This window comes from Salarias fasciatus, chromosome 12 (genome assembly GCF_902148845.1).
Source record: "Salarias fasciatus chromosome 12, fSalaFa1.1, whole genome shotgun sequence".
NCBI classification, from domain to species: Eukaryota; Metazoa; Chordata; class Actinopteri; order Blenniiformes; family Blenniidae; genus Salarias; species Salarias fasciatus.
The window spans coordinates 12,885,834-12,911,573 of record NC_043756.1 but is presented as its reverse complement, the minus strand read 5'-3'; the positions used below and the strand labels follow the sequence as shown (position 1 = coordinate 12,911,573).

Sequence of the window (25,740 nt, the reverse complement as noted above, 5' to 3'; positions counted from 1 at the left end):
CAAGGGGTGAATGAGGATGTGGGGGGATCGTCCTTCACTACAGGGACCCCACAAGTGTGGCTAAATATTAATAAATGCATGTGCATTGGCGTGTCGCGTTGGCCCCGCCCACTCCTGCTGAACCATCCAATCAGAGGACAGCGCTGTAATTCGATGGGAGGTTGTCAACAACTGGTCAGAGAGGAGGAAAAGTGTCATTAGCTCGCTTCTTTAGTTTTTCCGCCAGTCTAGAGCACAATTTATTCCCACGTTTTTAGCTTCGGGGTTCGTATTTTTCGGATATTCCCGTCACACTCGCGTGTCGAGCTGTTACGAATAGCTCCGGGCGATGAAGTTACGGAGAGCGGCTAGCGGCGGCTAACTGGATGTCTTTCGGTCACTTACAATTGTCAGAAGTTGGCTAGTTCCGAGCTAGCTACTACGTAGTAAGCTAGCGTTCGAGGAGTGCGGGCAGGCTGCTGTTTATTGTGTGTGGTAGCCTGCGGTGGGCTCTGACCGGCTATTAAAACACATCACGTCTCGTCGGGTGTCTGCAAACGTGCCGAGGTTCCCCGTCGGCCGTGGACCGAGAGAAGGAGGAGGTCTCGGAGAGATATCCCACCATGGATTTATTTGACAGCAACAGTTCAGGTAAGGCGAGGAGGAGGTTCACACACAGTCACAGCAAGCTAACAGCAGCAGGCCGGCTAGTAACTATCGGGACAGTGGCTGCAAGCTCTCTGGGAGTGACATTCACCCGAGGACACATGTTGAGAGACAGGGTGATCGGCTTTTGAACTAACCAAATGAAAGCAGCTCACTAGTAATAGGCTTCTATATGAACCGGGGAGCCTCTCGGGGGCTAACTTTAATCTTAGTGTCTGTCCACAGCACTGCAGTGACATGATAACATTTGCATAAGACTGCTTTTCTCTGAAACAAGCTACAATGGACTGCAAGTCGTCTAGTTCTTTTCATGTAGATTTTTTTTTTAATCTAACACAGCATAATACTAGCTCTGATGTTTGACTAGAGGAATTAATTCAATGGTCGATATTCCTCATGATAAGGTAAATTAGCTCTCCATATTTTTAATGAAGTGTGCTCATCTTTTCATATAACACTGACACAAGGCAAAATTCAGGATACACACTAATTCAAAGTTCAGTACACCTTTATTGAGACTGACACAATAAATCATACTGAATAAGAAAAACGCTTTCCATTAGAAATGAACCTCTGCCTCATAATGTATTAGATTCAAAGACTCAGTTTTGTCCCAGATTCTAACCACTCAGTGCTCTTGAAAACAGTAATGCCCTGTCAAGGCTGAAGTTTACTGTTGAAACAGAACTGTACTCTTTCTGTTTAGCCTGCTTTGTGCCCGAAGGTTTGATGATAGTAGCTGTGTTTTGTCTTTTTTTTGTGGAGAGTTGATAACTCTCTCTCAACAGGCTCCCAGGAGTCAGCTGCTTTATAACCTCTTGCTATGATCCCCAGGCATTTACAGAGCTTTATTAAAGTAAACAAAATAAAAGCTAGTGCACACACACCTATCACAGATCTCAGAAAAAAACAGAGGTTTCTCAACGTGGAAGTAGCTTTAGTCAAATCACAGCAGTGCTACTTCCTGTTTTTGGTCTGTGTTTGTGTTCTTTGACATGACTTTGTGATTTTTGGTTCAACACAAACATGACTCGTATTTCACATCTACGACCTGGTCAGGTTAACTATGCAGTGGCCTTTCCAGATTCTTCTTCATGGGATTTCAGTGCATAACGAACATTATATTAACTGCACAGTGACTTGGTTTGTCTCAAACTCAGTAACATATATTGTCTGTAACTTTGAGGCAGATTTGATAAATTGTGTGAACAGGAAGAAAGCATTCAGCAGCTACAAGGCTTTAGAGCTGAATAGTCAGACAAACTTGATGGTAACTTACATTGGCCTGGCTTGATGGTGACCATAGTTCTCATCTAAGAGTGTGAGTATGTGCTAAACCAAATATGTCACAGTATTACCACAACAAATCCCTGCAGCTGCTGCCAGAAGACATGCTGATCGTTATTACATTTACTGTATATTTATGGGTAAGATTGGGGTATTATTGAACATTGCTCATAGTCATAACCTTCTTTAGAGTTCTTAGTTTATTAATAGAGATTGATGCCATTGCAATGTGGTCTATGCAGATAGCCTTTGCAGTGTTATCAAAACCATATATATTACTATATATATAAACTGAACATAGGATGCAGATCGCTCAGCTCTCATATTTATGGACTGTTCACATCTGTGTTCGTTGTGTTTGAGTAAATTCAGTTGGTGTTACTGTCTTTATTGTGTGCTTTTTACTTACATTCATCATCAGCTGAGAATGAAAATGTATTATCTTCAGCCTTGGCATTGTCAGAAAAAAGAAGAGAGTTGCATCGCACAGTAACTACCTTAGTTATTGAATTAAGAGGATACACATGCCTCTGATTGTTTCAAGAATTAGCGAGGAGAGAACATGGCTCCCAGAAAATGACATGCATTTTGTCAGACAAAGCTCAAGTCTTGTCACGATGCTGAAGGTGCATGTTTATTTGAGGAAATGCTGGCTTTACAAACCGCTGTAGCATGTGACATGAACGGATGATGCATATTCATTGCGTCTTTTTTTCTATATCATGAGGCATTTCTAAATTGTGTGATTTGATTGCAGCTACGAAAGTCACTTATTTTGCTCTTTGCTTGATGCCTGAGCTTAAGTATGTGCCACAGTTTAGATAAACCAGTTTAATGGGTCAAACAACAAGGAAACCCTTTCAGAGGTGAACCAACAGGAACTGGAGAAACTCGTTTCTTGTTGTGTTAAATGTGGCTTCATAATTCCTGCATGCTTTGACAATAGAGTGCCTTTACCTGAGTCTTTCTTTGAAAACTAGAACACTCCAGAGACACTCCACCAATCTTAATATGATCCAGAATGTGTAAGGGTCAATAATGAGAACGTTTTGTCTTGCGCTATCTCTCCATCGCCATGCTCGTTCCTCTTTTTGTTAAATCGTCTGTCTGATTTCTCTTCCTCTGTGTGCTGCAGAACACGCCAACCTGCCAAGGAACATGATCGAGAACAGCATGTTTGAAGAAGAGCCTGATGTTGTGGATTTGGCTAAAGACTCTGGAACATTTCCGGTAGGCTAATGTCCTCGGCTGACAACTGGATCAGATTAGTAAGATATCAATGATTAGTTGATTGCGGGGAAAAAAAGAAATAGCTGAGAATAGCTGATGAGTCAGCCGGGATGTTTGTACTGTCTTACTTTAGCACATCTTTCACTGCCATGCTCATTATTTTGTGTTTGGCAGATTTTTGAATATAAAACAACAGGTCAACTGAAAAAAAAACAATTTGTCATAAAACACTGCTGTTGTGTGATTGTCTGAGCTATAATAGCATCCTTAACTTCAAGGCTACTGTTTATTAAACTGATTCACTGCATTACAAAACCTCCTAAAAGGAGTCTTGTAAAGTTTATCCCTCAATTGTTATTTTATTCTCGTTCATTCTCTGACATCCAGCATTTGCTTTCATAAAGTCAGATGTTTTTTTTTTCTGTTCATGACACCCTCCTGTACAGTGATTGTAATTCATTATTTCTGTCTTCTTATAGCCTGCATATGATATTAATTCATGAATTTACCTATGTAAAGCTAGTCTACTAATAACACTGGATAGGAAACATAATACAGTTTATCGACATTATAACAAAGTGCATACTTTCCCTAGACGCTCCCTGCTCTTGACCCCGATGAGGTGTCGTATGAGCCTCGCAGCTCGCGGCTCCTTGTGCGAGGCCTGGGAGAGAACGACATGGACGAGGACGAGGAGGACTGCGAGTCTTCAGCTCGTCTGCTGGGCATGTCCTTCATGAACCGCAGCTCCGCTCACAGATCCAACACTTCCCCGTACACCAGACAAGCTCCACCGAGGTAACGCACTGAGTTGGTCATTAATTTTTATGCTGTATTATATGTTTGCTCTGAGTGCAGCTCACTTCAGAGTGAGAGACGCTGCAGGCAGGCAAGAACTAGGGAAACATAAGTCATGATTATATTTTAATGCAAAAGTTATATCAATATATAAAAAGTGTTGTATTTTTCTATGCCAAATTTTAGAAAATGTCAGTATATTGTAAATTTCAATGTGTAGCCCAGCCCTATGTCAAATTTTTGCTTCAAATTGAAAATGCCCTGTGGGTTACCTCTGCCCTAAAGCTTGTTTTTTTTTTAATGAGACTGTTCTCTTTATAACCCTATTTACATAGCTGTGTTATTTATACTAAATGAGCTATATGATCACTATATTATCGCTAATCTTTCACTATTTTTGGTCTCAGATCATGTTCACGACCTTCAGCACGCACAATGGTCGTATGCGTGCTACTCCTGGTGATAGTGGCCTCTATGACCATGGTGCTGTACTTCTTACCAGGCTGCACCTTTACCAAGGTAAACAGATGTTTTTGCTGTGTATTTATTACTATATTTTATTGTGGGTAGGTTTTGCAATGATGACATCCCTCACTCTTTCAGAGGATTAAAGCATTTTTCAGATACAGAGTCTCTGTATTTGTCCTTTGTGCTCAGTCTTGACTGCTGTCTTCTGTCCCACTGAAATATGGTCTGCAGACTGGTTGTCCCAAAGCGAACAGTAGCACTCCCATTGAGCCAGTCTACCCTACGTCCTCCACCGGTGACGTGTTTCCGTGGGCGCGCTACCGGCTTCCTCAGAGTGTACATCCCGTCAGCTACGACCTCACCCTGAACCCCGACCTGGACGACATGACCTTCACTGGGCGGGCTGTCATCACCATGTCTGTTTTTCACAACACCGACCGCATCGTCCTGCATGCAGCGAATCTCAACATCACTAAAGCTACCTTCAAGGTGGGAAAGAAAACGTTTCCATCTTCTAACAACTCCAAAAAACGCCCTGTTGGGTGTTGGATTTGCTGTTTTGCTATTTGTTAACTCAGCGTTTGCCTCCAGCAGCTGGGTGATGGGGACGCCAGGGACGAGACTATACTGGAGTACAGAAACAATGAGCAGATAGCTGTGAAGTTCTCCGAGGAACTGCAGGCAGGCCAGCGCTGCGTTTTGACCCTGGATTACTCCGCCGCCCTCTCTCACACCTATGGTGGTTTCTACAACAGCTCATACATCGATAAAGATGGAAACAAAAGGTACAGCAGGCTTTACCATATCTACAGGTGGAATATGTGGCCGTGGATCCAAGTCATGACCAAAAACTAAAAAAAACAATATTGCTTAAATACTGATAAACAACTGAAATTGAATACTTACACTTTAATTTACCACATTTATCGGCCCGAGTGTAATCATGACCATCTTCCTTCTGTCCACAGGGTCCTTGCAGCTACGCAGTTTGAGCCACTCGCTGCCAGGAAGGCCTTCCCATGTTTTGATGAACCAGCATTCAAAGCTACTTTTCAGATTAGGATCAGCAGAAAGTCGGACTACATGGCTCTCTCCAACATGCCGTTGGTACTGTTACATTTGTGATATTTACGCTACTGTAGAAAGGGTTGAGACACGCTCGCCAGGGCTTTTGAATCCTCAGTGCCTTCACATGTGATAGCAGTTATCTAAGATTTAGCATGAAACACAAAATTCGTCCATCTTCTGCATTTCTTTATGCAACGGAGTGTCACGAGGCGCGGGAGCTGATCCCAGGTGACAACACACAAAGGCAGGGTAGACCCGCCATCGGCAGGCCGCCAGTTCATCACAGGGCAGAACGTAGACGGACAGCCACACACACATTCATACCAGTGGGCAGATGCAATCACCATTCTTAAAGTGAAGTAGAACTTTGTTTTTACAGCTTTTCAATGCAGGTTTTTAACGTTCATATCTGTGCCTACAGCCTTGTTGAGATTTTTTATTCATGCTCTGATTTTCAGGCTAAATCCACCCCTCTGGAAAATGGCCTTGTGCAGGATGAGTTTGAAAAGACCACCGTCAACATGAGCACGTACTTGGTGGCGTTCATAGTAGCTAATTTTACTCCAATCAGCAAAAATGTTTCAAACACCCTGGTAGGTCTGACAAAATAAAATCCCCATTTTTTAATGTCTGTGTTTTGTAGAATTAAATTGTCATTTTTACACTGCCTTAATTTGTGTGCCTTTATCTTATACTGTATTTTGTCATAGGTATCAGTCTACTCTGTGCCAGAGAAGAAGGAGCACACTCACTATGCTCTGGAAATGGCCTCTAAGCTGCTGGCATTTTACAATGAGTTCTTTGAAATTGAGTACCCCCTAAAAAAACTAGGTGAGGACACACGCTTGCTCAGGTTATGCAAAGTATCTCTATTTCTCTCTCATGTCTTTACGTTCCGAGTACGCTCCTCATTGTGTTTCGACAGACTTGGTCGCTATCCCTGACTTCCTGGCCGGAGCCATGGAGAACTGGGGCCTCATCACTTTCCGGGAGACCACCCTGTTGGTTGGCAAAGACTCCTCTCCGCTGGAAAAACAAGTCGTCGCGTCCGTCATCGCGCACGAGCTTGCCCATCAGGTAATTTCCTCTGCCGTTGTGTTTGCGACAGAAAGTGAGATCACCGGTTTGTGATTGGTCCTCGTCTCTGACGCCGCGTTTCAGTGGTTTGGAAACCTGGTCACGATGAGCTGGTGGAACGACCTGTGGCTCAACGAAGGCTTTGCCACTTACATGCAGTACACGTCACTGCAGACTGTGTCGCCCAACCTGGACACTGTAAGTTCAAAAATCTGCCCCATCAAACATTTCTCGCCTGTTTAAAAGAAGATAAATCTGCGCTGCTCTCTATATGCCTTTGCTCAGAGGTCTGTCTTTTCTCAGGGGAATTTGTTTCTGGCAGTGCGCTTCAGAGCCTTGGACAAAGATGCGCTGAACTCCTCCCACGCTGTGTCGGCGGAGGTTAACGCAGATGAACAAGTGGAGGAGATGTTTGACTCCGTCTCCTATGAAAAGGTGCATGTTCAGATAATGAGAGCAGCAGATGCTGTCAGTGTTTCCAACCTCAAAGAGACGTTTAAAGAGAATCCTGTACTCTCATTTCTAACAGTAGTTGGTGTTGTTCCATGTGTGATTGCAGATGTTTTTGTGTGTCTGATCTTCCAGGGTGCCTCTGTTCTCCTGATGCTGCGCGCTTCACTGCCAGAAGAGCAACAGTTCAGGAAGGGTATTATCCAATACCTCAAGGAATTCAGCCAGTTAAATACGGACACTGGTGACCTCTGGAATAGCCTCACCCAGGTTTGTGTTGGTGTTTTTGCTTGATTGTACATGTTTTGTTTATGTACTTTTGTTGTGTTTTTTTTTTTTTTTTGCAGTAGTTGATGTCAGACCTGCTCTGTCTCACAGCATATTCAGAAAATTGCTAATGATAGTTGACTCTATTATCATTTATGTGTATTTTTCAGCTTCGACTCACTTCTTATTCAGTTGAGAACAAATGCAGTGCGTACACAAATTGCTGGGAAAAAGGGGTTTGAACCCATTGCCCAGAGTTTAAGTGCAGCCTGTCAGCTCATTACTTTACCTCTGATCTCCATGTTGACCACATTAAAGTTTAATGTCTGCCTACTTAGGGCCCTTTCCCACATGTTGTTTCTTGCTGTAAGAAGGGCACTGCACAGTACTTTGATGAAGACTTTGTGTAGTTTGAGAAGAAAGACTGGTGTACAAACCCTAGAAGTTATACAAACACATTGTGAGGTCAGCTCTGTCATTTCATACTCTTAACATTATTCCTTTGTGTTGATATAACATTGTATTTTGGCACAAATAGAGCGAACCTGTCTGTCTCTTGTCAGGTTGATGTCTCCTCTCTGCACCAGAATGTATCGGAGATGATGAGCTCATGGACGTCACAGAAAGGCTTCCCTCTGGTCACTGTGAGTGTTCAGGAAGACCAGGTGGAGATCAAGCAGGAGCACTTCCTGCTGACGTCTGACGATGCCACGCGTACTTCAAGGTGGGTTGCATGTCAACACACACACTCACACACACACACACGGATCATAGAAGCATCAATTCTCAAACTGGAGGATGTCCTCCTGCGTTCAGCTTGTGGAACATCCCGGTGACGTACGTCAACGACAGCTGCAGTGTGGCTCCTGAGTGCAGACAGGTGTTCCATCTCAAGTCCAAGTCAGGTAAAGCATGAAGGAATATTCTCAGTTATTGATACATTATGTTGGTCGATATTCATGATTCTGCTTGTTTGTGTTTTTTTTCAGACACTCTGAAGCTCCCAGGAAAAGTCAAGTGGCTGAAGCTGAACTATCAAAACACAGGCTTCTACATTGTTCACTATGGAGATGAAGGCTGGGCTGCGCTGACGGATGCTTTGTCCAAAAATGTCAATGCTTTGACGCACGAGGACCGTGCCTCGCTTATACATAACATCTTCGCATTGTCCAGGTACGAAAGACAACCTTAACAGTGTTTTTCAGTTGTGCATCGGCGGGGCCTTGCTAGTAAAAACAGATCATCAGCAACAATATGAAAGGGCGCTTTCCTGTTCTTTTCACTGTTATGTTCCTCCTCTCTTCCTTGTCCTGAATTTAACAGACTTGGACGCGTCTCCTTCTATCAAGTCCTCAACCTGCTGAAATACATGTCCAGCGAGACGGAGACGGCGCCCGTGACAGAGGCGCTGTTACAGCTCAACAGCATCTACAAGCTGCTTGATAAGAGACAGGAGTCCGGTCTTCAGGCCCGCATGAAGGTGTGTGCTGAATGAAGTGTGTCGCTTCCACATTTCAGAAGTCAGATTAAATGTTTATGCAGTATGATTTAAGACTTATTTGATTCATTTCATATATTTTTTGACTCACTCTAACCTCAGGTCTCTTGTTTCCATGTTTATTTTCCTCTGTTGTTTCACAGGATTACATTCTGCGCAGTTTTGGATCTTTAATGGACAACCAGACGTGGGGAGAGGAGGACAGCGTGTCCAAACAGGAGCTGCGCTCAGCGCTGCTCGGAACAGCCTGTAGCTTGATGCAGGAAAATTGTGTTCAGCATGCCAAATCCCTCTTCAAACAGTTTGCAGAATCCAGTGGGACATTACGGTACGTTCAAAGACGCACGGAGGATTTAACCTGTTGCAGACTAAGTCTTCATTGCCTTTTGTCTCATTTCTTTTGTTTTCAGGATTCCAGGGGATCTGCAGCAAGTCGTTTTCACCGTCGCTGCTCAGTCGGATGAAGACTGGATGACTTTGCTCAACATGCACCAAAACGTCACCTTGGATTCAGTGAAGCGAAAAATGCTGCAAGGCTTAGCATCCACCCAGGACGCACGGCGAATAATCTGGTAACGCTCTATATCTGCTTTTGTGGTTTCATTCAAACAAAAAGGTTAACATTGTAAGTTGGAATATACTAATGCAAAGCTATAACAGAGTTTTTGTTTCAAACTAATGGGCAGACCATCACTCTCAATCACACCGACTTGGAGTTAAAAATTTGTCTCTCTGTCTGATGTTTATATTGACATTTATGTTTTCTCATCATGTTCTGGTAAGTTGTGTGGAGTCAGTTCACTGGACAGCGTGTGAACTCTTCCTCTGCTCCCTGCAGGATTCTGAAGGCGGGTCTGGACGGAACCTTCATCCAGACGCAGGACCTGCCTCTGGTCATCAACACTGTGAGTCAGGGTTTCGCAGGCTACTTGTTTTGCTGGGATTTCATTCAAGAGAACTGGGACCGCCTTATAGAAAAGTAAGTGATCCTTATCACTTCTGTACAAATTTTCACAGAACGCATCGATAGATGTTTTCAGATTCCTGTGATTTATTTATTTATTTATTTATTTGCTCTCTGTAGGTTTCCTCTGGGTTCCTTTGCCATTCAGACAATCATTAAATCTGCAACCTCCCAGTTCTCTACACAGGCACACCTTGATCAGGTATGTTTTTAATGTTTTGCAATAAACCACCTTCCTAACCTAGATATCTGTGGTGTGTTTACAGTTGTTTATACGGAAGCTGTTAATGGATCAGGATCCAGCTTGATGTGGCTCGTCTCTGTGCGTGGTGCAGGTGCAGGCGTTCTTCTCCAGCCTGAAGGAGCGTGGCTCTCAGATGAGGAGCGTGCAGGAAGCTTTGGAAACAATCAGGCTGAACCAGCGCTGGATGGACAAGAACCTGCCGTCGCTCCAGCAGTGGCTGTGATCCGGCGCCTCGTCCAGCCCCCACCCCAGTGACGTGCAGATGGGGTGTGTCTTTGCGACAACAACAGCAGAGTTTGCACTATCGTAGGACCGTCTCTCACCTCCCCGGCGGCCCGGCCAGGGTGCGAGCCGGCGGTGACGGCCGTGCTCTGGCTCCGTGCACCGAGAGGTTTTCGTTGCTTGAGATTCGTCCTGCCAGTTGTACTGGATAGCTCAGGGTGGCTCTGATCGCGTGTCCGGCTCGGCGTGGTCAGGCGCAGCACACACTCCTCACGCTTTGATGCTGGCGACCAAACCTCCCTCGCAGCTCTCATCGCAAACCGCAAGCCCGAGCAGACAATCACGCTTCGCCCGCACTCCCTCAGCCCCGGCTGGACCTTCGGCTCCTCGGTGTATGAGCTGCGCTAAAGTTACCTTCAAAAATCAAAAGTATGATGAATGTAAGTGTCTGTGTGATTAATGTAGGTCAGATATGAAAACGTAGCCATCATGCAGTCACCTGCACTGATGACGTCAAGTTACTGCTACTCAACTATTCTATAGATACTCTAAATTACTCGTGCAACAACATGGATATAAAGAATTAGGTCAAATAGTCATTTTTGAACTTGGCATTGGTTGATTGGTTGATTGATTGACAGCTTATAAAAACCAAACTTGTGTTGGCATGTGTTGAATGTACTGAGAAACCTTCCCACTGTGTACAATAGAAGAACAACAGTGCAGGTTTGAATCAGCAACCAACGTGTCTTAGTGAGGGCAGACGACGCACACTGGAGCCAAATCTTTCTTTTTCTTTCTTTCTCTTCTTTTTGTTACAAGACATACACCAGCTTAGCTCCAATCTGCTACTGTTACTTTGTGTTTTGTTGCCTGCAATAGCAGCCGCTGTACAGATTTTGCTCCTTGACTCCATTTGCTTGTAAAATTGTAATTATAATGTAAATATGCTGCAGTCTTTTTCCCTAGCAGGTTTGGATGTATTGTTTTAAAATGTACTGACTTTTAATGTTTGGAGATTTGTTTTCTGTTGCGCGTGAAGATTGTACAGAGGAGCTGGATGCACAAGATTGACCTGTAGTCTTGGTCAGAACCTTATAAGGTATTTCTTGCGTTACACAACCAAAATGCAAATTATAATGAAAAACATTTGATGATAATCAGCTCATCCAAAAAAAAAAGAAAAAAAAACTGACCTCATTGCTCCAGAGAATGAGAAGCAGTTACTTATTGACTGTCTCAACATGCTACTGAGGTGTTATCTGATACACACCGACAGTCCACTAACTCAAAGCTTTATTGAAAATGGTACCTGCACAATAACCGATCTCATTCTGGCTGGTCATTTTATTTATTTATTTGGCATCTTCTTTGTATTTCTGTGGTTTTTATCTTATCATTTGTGTCATATATGTTATTTTAATCCCCCCCACCGTGTTCCAGACTGGTCCAGGTTGTCATTCCTGGTGATGACTCCTCTGGCCCAGCCAGTACGCACAATGTGGGTCATGTGGGTCTGAAATGAGGGATAATGTGCTCATCTGTGACCATCGGGGTGGTTTCCTCAACCTGTAGTGCTCTGATTAGGCTGGAAAAGAAAAAAAAACAAGGAAGACAGTATAAATTAGAGGCGGGATCAGACTGTCCTTACCGTTGGAAACTCGCATGAGGAATCACAATACACAGCATCACTCTGAGGAGAATTTATCAAGTTAAAGAAGATAAAATTACACATTGTCAACTGTTTTTTTTTCTGATTTCAGAATTGTTTGACAGTCTGTGTTCATGAGTTCTGTGTCCTCTCTGATTCTTAATCCCAGTTAATTGTGGTTCATGCAGGTTTTTTTTTTTGTTTTAGTAATTTTTATTCCAAGCCTTAGCAGTCCTGTCATTAGGCAGCCCTGTGACTTTGGTGTCATACATCAAAGTTCCTGTTCAACAGGTACAAAAAAAAAAAAACCCAGTCAAATTGTATTTGTTTTTACGATGGGGTGAATAATGTAGATGCCTGTAAAAAAGTTTTCTTTTTTGCTCCTCGTGTTCAAAATATAAATAATTGTTTCCTGAAAAGACTTGTGCTTATTTTAATCATTGAACCCCCCCCCCCCCCCCCCCCCCCCACACACACACACACACCACACACACACACACACACACACACACACCATACATTCACTCTTAGGCTTCCTCATTATTTATCTACATAATAATACAATAACATTTGGGAAATGTGAAAAAAAATCCTGGATGTCTGAATAGGTAGTTGTCAAAATTTTCAATGTTTGATTGAGTATATATTTAAAGAGAATATCAGATAAGATGTGGACCGTTTATACAGGACACATCTATCATTTTCTAAACAGTTTTAACTACCTCCAGGCTGGAATCCAGAGAAAAATGTTTGACCACATATTTTCTTATAGATCCATTTTCATTTATGATTTTCTGCCTTTCACCAGTAGAGGGCGCCAGAACTCCACCTTATATGGTGGTACTCCAGTTTGAGAATTAATGATCGAAACAAAGTTAAAATGCATCTCAATTTCCAACAATTTGTACTTTTTCTCCATCTATCCAATTTCATCCAGCTGAAGTTAAGTGAATGAAGCAGAGTTTCTTCATGAGCAGGTCCATCACAACACACACACACACACACACACACACACACACACACACACACACACACACACACACACACACATACACACACACACACACACACACACATACACACACACACACACACACACACACACACACACACAGTCACATATCAGGACCTTCTCGCTATGACACAATGGTATGGCCTTCTATATGATTTTTGCAAGTTTTTATCTTATTTTTATTGCAACCATAGTGAATTTAACAGATGTGCAAAAACTACAGACTGCTTCTGATGAGGAGCAGCTGAAGAGGCTCTTCTATTATTTTATGAAAGGACATTTTCAAGGTTATATAGTCCAGTGGTTTCCAAATGGTTGGATGGTTGCCAGAAAGCTGCAAGGGGGAGTAAGAGGTGAAATCTGGGAGTTGGAGAGATCTTGTCAACAAAACCTTTGGCAGTAATACAGTCTGATGTACCCAGTGAGAGTAACAAATAGGACAATTTTAGCTTTCTAGGTAATATCTTTCATCCATTGTGATGCCTCAAACCTTTCTCACAAGCTTAGATCAATATCTTTCACGTGACACATATTCAGCTGTGCTCATTATTTATATAAGTGTTATGATATAAGTTGTTCGTAAAGGCAACAGACTTGCTGTCACGTTTGTGCTAGGCATGTGCATTGGGTTGGCCCTGCCTCCAGCTGGCCTACATCTACAGTATTAGTCACTGTTCTTTCAGGATGGTTATTTGTCATGTGCTTTCAGGTATTGATTGCATTCATGTTGGTTTATTACTTCGGGTTGGTTGAAGCTGGTCCAAATGGTTTGACGTGTGTGGGAAACCTGTCAAGTAGCTTGTATCCAGGTCACTTCTAAACAAAACCTGAAGAGAATAATGCGAAGTACCGTGGTGTTAGTTTTTAGGTTGATCTTGACCATCATGAAGCTGCAGAAGTCCTGAGTGGAGAGCTATAGCAGTAATGGAACATCTATGTTCCATTTAGAAAATATCTCATCACAGAAAATAAAGTTTTAAATGAAATTAAAACATAACTTATAATATTTTATTGATTACCTTGGGGAAAAGCTATCTTTCTGTCACAAATAATTGTGTTTTATACACAGTTCAGATAAGTTCTGACCTTTTATTTTGTTAAGTTGGTCTGATTTGAGATTCAAAAGTATACAAGTTGTCTGTCTTTCTCTTCAAGGACCGGTTTCGTTTAGGACAATAATTCAACAGATAGTCACCTGTAGACTTTTGACCTGTGTCATGATAATGATCAGGTTGAAGATCACAAGCATGTAGTTTTATTGTTTGCATGTGTACACGTGTGTTTAAAGGTGGAGGCTGAGGACAAGTTAGACTGGACTGCGGTTAGTTAGCATTCAGATGAGGTGAAGAAAGAGGAGCCATGTCAGAAGAATATTAACTTCAATCATTCCAGTGTCTCCATTATTGAAGTGGGTTACTGTGAAGATGTGAAATGAACATCAGCACAGTACAAGTGAGAAATTCTCTGTTCTTAGATGATCCTGCATGCTTCTTCTTAAGTTTACCACCAGAGGCCAGTCTCGATCTTCTGGGATCTCACTGCCTCTGGCATTGTGATTGTGACTGTATGTATATTATTACACACGACTTTGTTTTATCGAAGTGCTTAAACATTTTTGGAAAGCATCCAAAACACTGATCCAATCATTACCTGAAGTCAGAACAAACAAGCTCAATCAGTCCATCAGTTATGAACGGTGGAACTTAGTCACAGAAAGACGAGCTGCCCATCTATTAACATCAGTTGGTTGAATGAAAAAGATCTATAATCTGGATGTCAGCAGGCCTTCAAAAAAACAACTCATGACATTCGTGCCACGAGGGCAAAAACATCCTAAAATCTGCAGGAATCTTATGCCAACATTCTGCAGAAAGAATGCAGAAAGAGGCCATGCAGCCCGGTTTGACAGGGCCTGCATGGCCTCTTTCGGTGACTCTTCAGTGCATCCTGGCCCCGAGGTCAGAGAAGAGAACTTCAGGTCGGATGTTTGCAGGTTTGACTCCCACGGGGGACAGGTCACCTGACCTCCTTGCGTAACAGGCTCATGTAGTTCAGGTTAAATGCACCATAGGAATTTCCTCATGGAGTTATAAAAACAAGTGTGCTTTCTGTCTTTGTTCTGCGCAGTTTTGCAGCTAACTGTCTCGCTAATGTGCGTACCTATGCATTCCCGAACTGCATAAACAACTTAGTTCTTCCTGTATGTGGACGTATCGTGGACTTTATCGCACTCAGCAGCAATGAAGCCAGTCCAGTTTACTCTATGATACATTCAGAGATAACATCACCCGACACACTGAGAATCTTCATGCACAATGCAACACAGGTCAAGGTGCTGCTCCACTGTCATCGCCGTTAGTTTATAAGACGTCAGAAACCCGATCGACCTTTCTGTGTTGTTTGCATGTTCTCCCCAAGCAAGTGTAGGTGTTCTCCAGGTAGCCTGGTTTAGTGCTTGTGCAATTTACAAACAGCAGGTTTGCAGGTAGCTTTATGTTAAGTTCCACTCTTTCACCTACAGCAGACTTGAACATAGGCACAGAAAGCAGCTACACGCTCCATTAAACACAGGAATGTCCCGTGCACATTATGCAATGCAAACAGCAAAGTCCTGTGAAGGCAAATACATATTTTTTCAGTGCTCTTTAAGAAGGTCACGCTCTCCAACATACATTGCTGATTGACCACATGTGCCTGAACTACGGGTCATTCATGTGTTATTTTGGTTTACTGCATCTTGCTGCAGCATGACAGAAGGTGGCTTCAGGTGCAGAAGTGTTCCTCATCATTCCAACTCTGATTCATAGATTTGATCCTCATCCTAAATTTGTCTTGGGGGAAGGGGGCGGGGTCACAACTGGTGGTGAAGCCAAAAGAAGACTGAGGCAAATACTGAAGGTGTACAAAGTTTATTGAAATATTCAGGAGGCAAAAGTCTCCAAAATGGCTAATCCAGAAGCAAAGTCCGTAAACACAAAGAATCCAAAAAATACCAGATAAACTGGAAGAAAACTGTGGGATGTCCTGACACTATAGAGCAAAGACCATCTGCCAGTGGACACATGGGGGAAAGGTGTTTATATACACAGAGGAAGGGGAAAACACACATCAAACACATTGACAACAATGAGACGCACAGAGGGAAGGTAAAAAAAAAAAACAGACAGAGACGAGACTGGTGAGTTATCAGAAGAAAACATGAAGGGACAAACAGGTACGAACAGCAGACTTTACAAAGATATACACGCCACTCAATCACAGGCGTTTTCATCATTTATTTAACTGTTTTTTTTTAAGCAAAACTTGATTTCTGTACAAGTGTTTCTGAAGCACAAATAAGAAATGATTGTACAAAGATTATTTCATCGATCATTTACAGCTTTTACAACTTACTGAACAAACCAGAGTTGATCCTTGAATAAAAAAGACATAGAAAAATATCTCTAGAAGAGTCCAGAACTATTACAATAAAATACAGTCACTCTCAAACAATATTTACAGCTCTGTGTATTTACATTCTTCATCCACCTCTACTTCTTTATTAAATGATCTCATATTATCTCTCATCCTCTGTCATCCCCACTCTGTCTGCTGAATTGTGGAATTCAACATTTTCTGCATAGCTATTCTGACCGTTGTTCATATTTTCATCCACCCCCTGTTCGACCCGTTCAGATTCATGTTTCTCAAAGCTTGTCTTGCCGTTCGCGCCCTCCTCTGCTTCACCCTTCTCTATCCCCTCCTCCATCCTTTCAAGCATCAGTCTCAGCTGCTCCTTCTCGTTGAGTATCGTTTCTTCTTCGGCGGCTTTCTGCTGCTCCTCCCTCTGTTTCCTCTCTTCCTCGGCCTTCTCCTTTTTCTCCTGCTTCTTCATCTTCCAGAAGTAGATCAGGTTTTTCTCCGGGTACGTGACCTTCGCCAGCGGCAGCTTGAAAATGCGGTTGGTTCCAGTGGTGATGAGGAGGAAAGTGAGGGCCGATAGGCAGAAGGGCCATGTGCAGGCGGGCAGACCGAACTGTGGATGAAACAGTGGCTCCAGTCAGTATGGAGGTGTGTCATTACCGGCTGATGAATAAACAACATGTTTACTCACCGTCGACATGATGTTGGCGATGGCTGAGCCGAGGTATGCGCAGAAAAACGCTGCATCAGAGAAGAAGATAAACATCTGATGACCAAGTTTAAGTGTGGTTAAAAAGCCAGATTAAAGATAAGACATGCCTTATTTCACGTTTCACGTAAAAATGTTTTTATTAGGAATCTACTTACCACACACGATGGCGAGCAGGTGCACCTGCCAGGTGAGAGCATAAAACATTCCTCCAATGGCGATGCAGGCGAGCACACAGTTATATCCCCAGAGGCCAAAGTAAATGTCCCCAAAAGGAGCTGCCAGAGCCAAACCTGCAGAAGGCAGAACCAAAGATTAATACTAATAATGTATCTTTGAGGAATCAGGAAGTTAAAAAACATTGGTATGCCTGTTGAAATCTGGCTAAATTGTTTCGGCGTCTTCTCACCTGAAACCATCCCGACAGCAGATCCCAGGACAGCGTGAATGCAGGTGATTGGGGACGAGATGAAGAGTGAGATGATGAAGATTCCCCCTGTCCAGGGGTTGTCACAGCCGTAAACCTGGCCTACCCCCACAGGAACTGACATGAACAGCTGAAAAGGTACGGACAGAATTAAAAAAAAAAGGTTAAAGGCAATAATTGCTAATGAGACTGATGTTGCATTTTCTTTTCCCAGCAATATCATACAAAGCCAAAAATAAAAAACTTCACCTTGATTATTGTAAAGACTGTGCACAATCACTAACCTTGGCGATGTCAATTTCAGCCCAGGTGATGTTGGGCAGCTCCGTGCGTGGCTGGATGAGGACTTGGGGGAAGTGGTGGTTGAAGTGGCCGGTGGCGACCATGTGGAGACACACCAGTATGTTAAAAGGCAGCGTGAACACCGGCAGATCCCACCGGCTGTTAATAGACGCCAGTGCACTGGATACAATAGGGCTAGAACACAAGCCATACAGTACCGTCAGTGACAAATTTAAGATCACATCATAATATAAACATTATGAACATAAATTTTAATGAGTTGCTTTTACAAAGTACTTCTGTCTCTTGGTTATTATATAACAAAAATACCTGTGTTCCAGTCAAACTGGAACAACCTGTCTTACAACTAAACCTAAAGAAAAATTGAATTTAAATTCTGTTTTTAATGTCCTTACCACATCATGGACATGAAGACATTTGGTAACAGCAGCCACCAGTACCAGTCACCCGCCTTTGAGAACACGGCCATCAGCAAACCCACCAGGATCCCGTTGTAGCCGTAAAGCCCCGCAGCAATCGCTCCCCTGGAGGAAAATTGGCGGCTCAGTCAGTGCGTCATCCAGCCATCATAAACATGTCCATTTTTCGCTGCCTGAAGGAAATAACTGAGCATCATCAATCAGTTCAGTCAGGAAGCAGTCTGGTATTCACACCTGTTCTGTTTGAGAATAAGAGCAGAAATGGTGGCGAACAGCGTGCCCACAAAGCCGTTGAGGGCCCACCAGTAATTCTGCAGGATGAGGCCCGCAAAGATGATGAGGCCGCTCAGGGGGTTGTTGACGAACATCACCTGAGCCGCTCCTCGCAAGACCCAGTCCAGAAGCTGCAGGAGGATGAACTGCCCTGAGGGGGTAAATGAAAGTGTTTAGTAGAATGCAATGAATATAATGTTTTTTTATCGTCACTATACAATGTACAATGACATTTAAAGACAGCTTTTGTGGGGTACAAAGTACAAGTGTAGGAATAAGACATTAGATAACTCCAGAGACCATTAAAGACGCTGACAGAGGTTATGTGAGTGACAGAGCATACCGAAGGGAAGAGAAATGATTGTTTCCATTCAACAAAAACGGTTTGACAAGGAAACGGCTGTGTGTAGTTTTCAGTTAATTGAGATTTTGGATTCCTTTCATGACACGCCGTGCAGTTGTGGAAGGACACATGACATTCATATGTTCTCGCCTGTACTCAGTTACATCATTCAGGACTTTCCTGTCACTCAAGTTCTGCCATGTTTTACAGTCGTGCCAGGTTCTATAGTAGTGGCATCCACCTGTATGTACAGTTTTTTTTTTTTTACTTACTTGACATCCACTTTGCAAATGGCTCCATGTCTCCAGAGAAGTACGACACCCCCTTAAGGAAGCGGGCCCTGGCCCTCTTCAGCTTGCTCTGTTCTTGGTTCTTCTTCCCCTCGTCCTCAGAGTGTCCATGTTCAGGCTGTGCCATGAGGGGCTGGAGCTCCTGGATAGATAACAATTAGAAATCAATGACTCGGTTTATTTATCTTTGAGGGATCTTTGAATCAGCATGAATGATTTACGTACAGTGAAGGTGACTGTGAGGGGGCTGGGGCTCTGTGTGGCAGACGTGGAACAAGTGATATTCTGGTGAATATCCTGCGTTGAGAGAAGCAGAGTAAAACAGGAAACGGTAAAGTGTAATTGGACCTCAAATTTCAAGAAGTACTGCAATAAAAAATGTAGGTTTTACCTCAATGAAAGTTAGGTCAAAATAAGGAGTCAGTGTGTCCCTGGATTTGATCTCATTTGTATTATATTTTCATGCAAGTAGCATGCAAAACACATGAATTAATGGCTATAAATAAAATAAGTTACTGTAAAAAAAGACTCCATTCATCCCACAGTGGGAAAGTTTTGGTCTTCACTGATGAATAGTAAAGATATTTGAAAGATGGCTATAATAGAGATACAGTGATTAAACAAAAGACAATATTAACTGATCTGAGTAAGTCTGTGGTCTCTATCATTAGCTCATTCCATCAAACAGCCCTGCTGGTCTTGATGGACTTTGACAGTGAGAAGCGCTCCTACCTGTTTGCGGAGTGATGCAGGCATAAGTTCCAGAAAAGACACAAGTTGTACAGATTGCCAGCTTCTGCAGCTGCACAGGAGGAACATATTGCCAGACTTTTATACCAACCGGTGACAAAGAAAACTCCACCTCTTCATAGCTGTTCGCTCCTCATCCACCTCCCCATGTCCTCTGTTCATCCTCCAGAAGAATCACAGGAACTCAGCAATGATAAACTCAGCCACACCCAGACTGTTCGAGAAAGAGTTTTTTTTTTTTTTTGTTTGCCTGTCCCCTGCAGGGAGAATCAAGGATAACTGGAGGTTATGTCAGGCGTTTGCCTTCAGATACAGGCATGCGTTGTCTTGAAATACGAAAAACTGCATCCAGAGTAGTGGTGTTAAAGCCCGGTCCACGGTTCTGCATCTTTTCAAGTCTTTACTGGCCCAATATCATGAATCTAATCAAGTTTTTCATCAGCTGCGTTGGAGCAGAGAATATCCCGAGATGAGAGAAGCAGACCTTGGAAAAATGCAGGGTAGCGCCTTCCAGGACCAGACTTATCTCTGACCTCAGTCAGGACTGCAGGACCTCATCTGCACCCGATCCCTGTCCAGCACGCCGTCTGAGAGGCAGTACTTTCCAGGGATCACGGTTACTGCCAGGTTCTGTCATTAATAACTTATCTTAGGCCATGTTGAAGGGGCCCCTTTAAAACTGCATGTTTTATTTAAAATTTAAAAGGACTGCAGGTGTCAATATCAAAACGCTGAAAGAGAACACCCGGCAAACATTATCAAGTTAAACCATCATGACCCATGAGTGCTTTTTAAAACCATCAACTGTGTTCTTAATGTCCTGCAGCCTGTTTGCTCAGAATAATTCCCTGGAATACATGATGACTTCTTGTCCTTTCTTGTTGATAAGGTGCTTACCACTACTGCCTCTTCTAGTCTGCTTTCTCTCTCTCGAGTATTGAAGACTTCTTCCTTTTTAAAAAGAGTTTTTCCTTTCGACAGTCACTTATGCTTGCTCATGTGGAACTGTTGGGTTTTTATGTGTGAAAGTGCCTAGAAATTACTGTTTTACTTTCCAACATATAAATAAAGCTGAATTGAATTGAATGGTGAGTTGTGTTATACATATTACACTATCATGATAATTTAAATGAAAATGCATAATGTGAAATAAAGATAACATTTACATTAAATGCTTCACAATTAAATTTTGTAAAAAAAAAAAATGTTTCTTTAAAACCGATACATTGTTGCCAACTCTTCAGAGAGGACAGTTCTAAATGCCAGTTACATAGAGGCTCATTTGCATATATAGGTCGAATCAGATGATGACGTCACTTAAAACTGATACATTGTTGCAAACAATGAATGAAGTGAAAGAAGGGACATAGGTGTGTCACGTGACGTTACAGATCTACATTCATAGAGAGCCTTGAATCTTTCAAAGGGAGATTTGAATTAGAGGTACAGACATCTATTGACATACATCTATTGTGTTTTGGTTTTATTATTCTTTTGTTATCTTAGAAATGTTATGTCCAGTTAAAAATCAAATCTGATTGATGTGTTGTCTCATCACACGCAACATGTGAATAATTTGGATTATTGTAGCATTTCCTGTTTGACTGGCACGTGCACAGGGTGTGGGGAGCCATTTATGCCCAAAGTGCCTTTTTGTCCAAGTTTATTTTTATTTTTATTTTTAATTTTTGTAAGCGTGTGTGTGAAAATAATGCCCCAAAATAATAAATAATAAAAAAAATAATAATTATGTCCCATCGGTGGGTCACGTGATCATGTAGCCGCCCCTCACTCGCTGCTCTTCCAGACTGCCCTCTAACGACAACACTGCTGGTCTACAAACTGAGGACCTGAAGGAGGACTGAGATGGTCCGGTGAGGAGTTTGCTGGTTTGAGCACGGTGTGTTCTTGTAAAAAATGATTTACGAGGTGAATGTGCGTCTGACTCACACACCTCTCATAACGTTACAGAAGCTAGTGAGCCACACAACAAGCTGAGGAGAGAAAGTCTGTCAGGCTCCTTTGTTTCTGTGTGTTTCTTCTCTCTTAAGCTGAATGCATCAGTGAGGTTGATGATTTTATTGTCAAGTGAGTTGCAGTGTTTTCCTGTTTCTACAGGCAATGGTTATCCTATTTCTCTTAAGCTATGCAATGTGTTCATTATTTATAACTTTGGACTGTTACTACAAATGCACAGTCATGTGAGACATTTTCAGTGTTAGCTATCTTTGCATCTTGTCATGATCACATGATATGTGTTTAATCAGCTACTGTCCCATGATCCTGTTCTGATCAACACAGCCCGCCTCCTCACCAGACCCCACCAGGAGAAGCAGCTCAGCGTCCAACCATCAGGTCAAACACAGACTGACCCTCACAAAGAACGGTGTAGACAACGATACGGTATGTTGTGATTCCATCTTCCATTCTTCATGAATATGTGTTGCTGCTATTGAAACAGGTACGTAAGGTATGTTTCTGCATGGTGTTTCAAGTTCGTGGTCCATCGCCTGCCCCTCCAAAGGTCTCTGCACGGCCCTGTAACTGAACATACATCTTAAAGTTCCATTAAGAGGGCATCCAAATTCTTTGGGATCTTTAAACAGGTTTCTTTTTTTAAGTAATGTAATAGTTACTTTGCCTAGTATTTATCCTGCCTCTGGTTCTGTTCCTCGCCCAGCTGGTTTTGATAAATTCAAGCCTGTTACTTCATCATTATTCTAGGACTTCAGCTCATACTAAGCCTTCAGGCTCCCCCCGTGATATTTTCCCGTCTCATCTTCTTGAAGACATCTTCCCAGGCAGCTGGTTCTGGCCTTCATCAGCAGCCAGCAGCCTGTCCTCTGGTATCAAGCCTCTAGATTTTCAACATGTAGTACTGCAACCTCTTCTCAAGAACCCTGGCCTGGATTGGGCTCCAATTTTAGGCTTCTGTGAATCGGTTTTATAAAGGACAGTGATTTTAAATTGGACTCACAGATAAGCACAGTCATTAAGTCCAATTCCTTCCACCTCAGAAAGTTGGCAAAGGTTAAGGCCATTCTGGCACGTCAGCACCTTGCGCTGTAATACATGCTTTCATTTCATCCAGGCTGGAGCTGGCCAGTCAGGAACCCAGAACTCCTGTGTATTCTAGACTTTATTTTAAGATTCTTTTATTTGTTTTAAGTCTCTGGAAGGTCTCGCCTCACCTTACCTCCACTTCACCCCTGCACTCTTGCCGAGTGCCTCAGGTCAGCCGACCAGCAGCTCCTGGAGGTACCAAGTTACAAACAGAGGCTCAGGGGACAGTTTTTAAAACTAATCTTAAGACCCATTTTTGCTCCTTGGCTTTTAACCCAGTTTGAGACTCTGCTTCTGTTTTTATTGTTGCCGTTTTATTGTTTTTACAGTATTTTTATAGCTTTATTGCTCGTACCTTATGCTTTCAGGTTTTTTTTTGACTACTGTATTTATGTACGCTACAACATTTAGTTTGGCAGTTTTAAAAATGGTTTATTACAAGCAAAGCTGAGTCAAGTTGAGCTGAGTAAGATGTAGAAGCATCTGGTCAAAGCTGCAGAGGACGCAATACATAAGAGAAGAACCAATCGCTAAAAAAATTACAAGGTACTGGGCTCAGTTGATCATTTTCAAGTTTTTTGACATAATAATTTTGATTTATTTATTTTGAATTTGTAAAACTGGATCTCTTCCAGGGATGTAAATTTGATGCACTTTCTGGTTCTTCTTCTCTTTTCTTTTTTTGTTTTTTGTGTAACATCTGGTCAGGTTAAAAAACTAAAATAACTGAATATCAATGCATTTATGATTCGTTATCAAACAATCAGAAGTGAGTGATTTAAACAGAAATAGGATTTTCTAACTGGATTTATTCATTCAGTATATTATATGTGGAGTACATTCTGTATGACGTCCAGAAGTCCTGACTTTCAAAAAAGCTGAGGTCCAGCTGGGAATGAGAGCAGGCAGAATGCTGATGTGACTGTTGCTTCCTCGAACCCAACCGGTCGAGGGAGATGGCTGAGACCTCTGAGACGGGTTCTGCTGCAGGTTTTCACTCTGGGTTGTTTTGACTTTCTATTTGGTGGTATCACTGTGCGAATTAGCAGGAATGTTTTATAAATTGATTTCAAAGTTCACTATACTCTATGATACCATCACATTTTATCAGCGGTACAGGATCTTTTTGTCATCTTTTCTCTTTTGACTGTCCCCTAATCCCAGCCGTTTGACACAGGTCTCCCTTCACTTTGGTTTCTACTTTAGATTGTTATCTGGAACACTTCCTGTGCTTGCCATTGTCCTTTGCTTTGACACTTTGTATTTGCTGCTGAATGGATAAAGCCGAAAACAGCTTTGATTTTAGGGCCCTGCTGCTGTGAACGGTGGCTCCACGATGCCATTTGCAGAGTGTTATTGTATTATTGTAATGGCTGCATGTATTTAATATTTGCTGCAATAATAAGCTCTAAATTAGGAAGGTACCACATTGTTGGGAAGAGGATTTTGGGGGTGTTAGAGGCAGCGAATCAAGGCCTGTATTTATTTGATCTCTCTGTCCTTGCACTGTGATCGTCTGCAGGCTTTAAAAGCCCGGACCACTTCCCTTCGTCTCTCTTCCCACTCTCCTCCAGGCCCACGCCAGAGCCTGACACGCTGCAGCTGAAACCTTTTACTTACAGCTCAGTTTGGAGTTTTTCAGTCATAAAACTAAAAGAAAGTTCCCCTTTATGTTGTGTGACTCATTGTATTGCTTCCCTTTGAGGCAGGGTCGTGACACAATGGGAGCTCGTCCAGGAAGATAACTTTCAAGGAGTCACAAGTTTAAGAAACTGCAGGCGGTTTATCTAGTGATTGATTTATTTAATTTTTTTTTCTAAACAATTTAGAGAATTGTGCCAACGTGGATTTCAGACCCTGTTCAAATCAAACTATGGAAACTTTGGAAAGGGAAAGCTGGTTAATGTGGATTTAACCATTAAGTAAACTGACAGTGTATTCTGGAGCTGATAAGCAGTGAGTCGTCACTGCAGCAGACATCGTGCCATCACTGAAGACGAAACGCTTCAAAATGAGGGTCAGGGCCACAAGGATGCTTACTTTAAGCCCCTTCAAGGTGGAATGGAGAACAAACAGGTCTGGTGAAATATTTGTGTCAAATCAGTCAAACACACCAGGACCAACCTGGAGTAGTAAGTCGGTGAACAGGCTCTTGTAACCTGCTAGCATAAATCTGTTTTCTATTTTTGCATGTGATATTTGACCTAAAAAAAATTACCTAAGATTTGAAAAAAAAAAAAAAAAAGTGTGTCACACGGAGCAGTGAGCTCTGAGCAGGTATGTCTCCAGATCATCTGATGGGTTGTGTAAGAATTCGCTCATCATGTTGTCCATCAGTAGATTCTCATCCATCCAGTCAGCAGGAGCCCTGATGAACACGCTCTGCACTGACCGTGTCGGCGTGACGCGTCAGCTGCTTCTGATGCAGTGATTGAAGAGACTTCATGGGGGGAACTTATCATTCAACTGTCACTGAATAGATGATCGAAGCTTGAGGTCATGAAAGATTTTCAGGTCAATAATGAAACAAACAGACTGGATACGCGTCAAAGCTGACACCTAGTGGAGGACAAGGTAATAACACCTTGTGGAGATGAAATAATTTAATCTGTTGATGGAGGTTTTGATTTTTCTGGCTTTTGCCTCAAAAAGGCCTCAGCGGACATAAAAAACATGTGTGTGGCCTTGTTCTTCTGTATCTGAAGTGACTTGAACCTGATGTCACATTAATCCACTTGACCTCATGTTACCATGAGGATAAAAGCAGGAGAAGAGATGATTTAGCATCAGGCAACTGGGTTTGTAAAGTTGTAGTTTTGTGAGTTTAAACTAAAGTCTCCAGGAAATGAGTATAAATCTGTGTTTCCCCATCAGGCATAT

At 42.5% G+C, this 25,740-nt stretch overlaps 2 protein-coding genes across 3 annotated transcripts; one reads left to right on the top strand and one right to left on the bottom strand.

The window, feature by feature from the left end:
* Positions 1–166: 166 nt before the first annotated feature.
* lnpep (leucyl/cystinyl aminopeptidase) lies at positions 167–11,461 on the top strand. 2 transcript variants are annotated; one of them, XM_030103992.1, is made up of 22 exons: positions 167–630; positions 3,068–3,162; positions 3,758–3,960; positions 4,368–4,479; positions 4,660–4,917; positions 5,023–5,213; positions 5,397–5,535; positions 5,955–6,089; positions 6,207–6,327; positions 6,422–6,573; positions 6,658–6,771; positions 6,877–7,008; positions 7,159–7,293; positions 7,854–8,014; positions 8,107–8,195; positions 8,280–8,463; positions 8,614–8,770; positions 8,932–9,116; positions 9,199–9,360; positions 9,627–9,767; positions 9,873–9,954; positions 10,088–11,461. In XM_030103992.1, the coding sequence occupies exons 1-22, from the start codon at positions 603–605 to the stop codon at positions 10,217–10,219; spliced, it is 3,108 nt and encodes a 1,035-aa protein (XP_029959852.1). In that variant the 5' UTR covers positions 167–602; the 3' UTR covers positions 10,220–11,461. The 2 variants fall into 2 exon arrangements, with proteins under 2 accessions (XP_029959852.1, XP_029959850.1); XM_030103990.1 differs by having other exon boundaries at positions 5,020–5,213.
* A 4,680-nt stretch (positions 11,462–16,141) lies between these two features.
* Positions 16,142–19,891, bottom strand: slc14a2 (solute carrier family 14 member 2). Its single transcript, XM_030103994.1, has 10 exons — positions 19,780–19,891; positions 19,273–19,344; positions 19,030–19,189; positions 18,376–18,565; positions 18,118–18,246; positions 17,704–17,896; positions 17,402–17,549; positions 17,151–17,285; positions 16,975–17,024; positions 16,142–16,896 (listed from the first exon to the last, which is right to left on the bottom strand). The coding sequence occupies exons 1-10, from the start codon at positions 19,864–19,866 to the stop codon at positions 16,438–16,440; spliced, it is 1,623 nt and encodes a 540-aa protein (XP_029959854.1). The 5' UTR covers positions 19,867–19,891; the 3' UTR covers positions 16,142–16,437.
* Between the last annotated feature and the right edge of the window lie 5,849 nt (positions 19,892–25,740).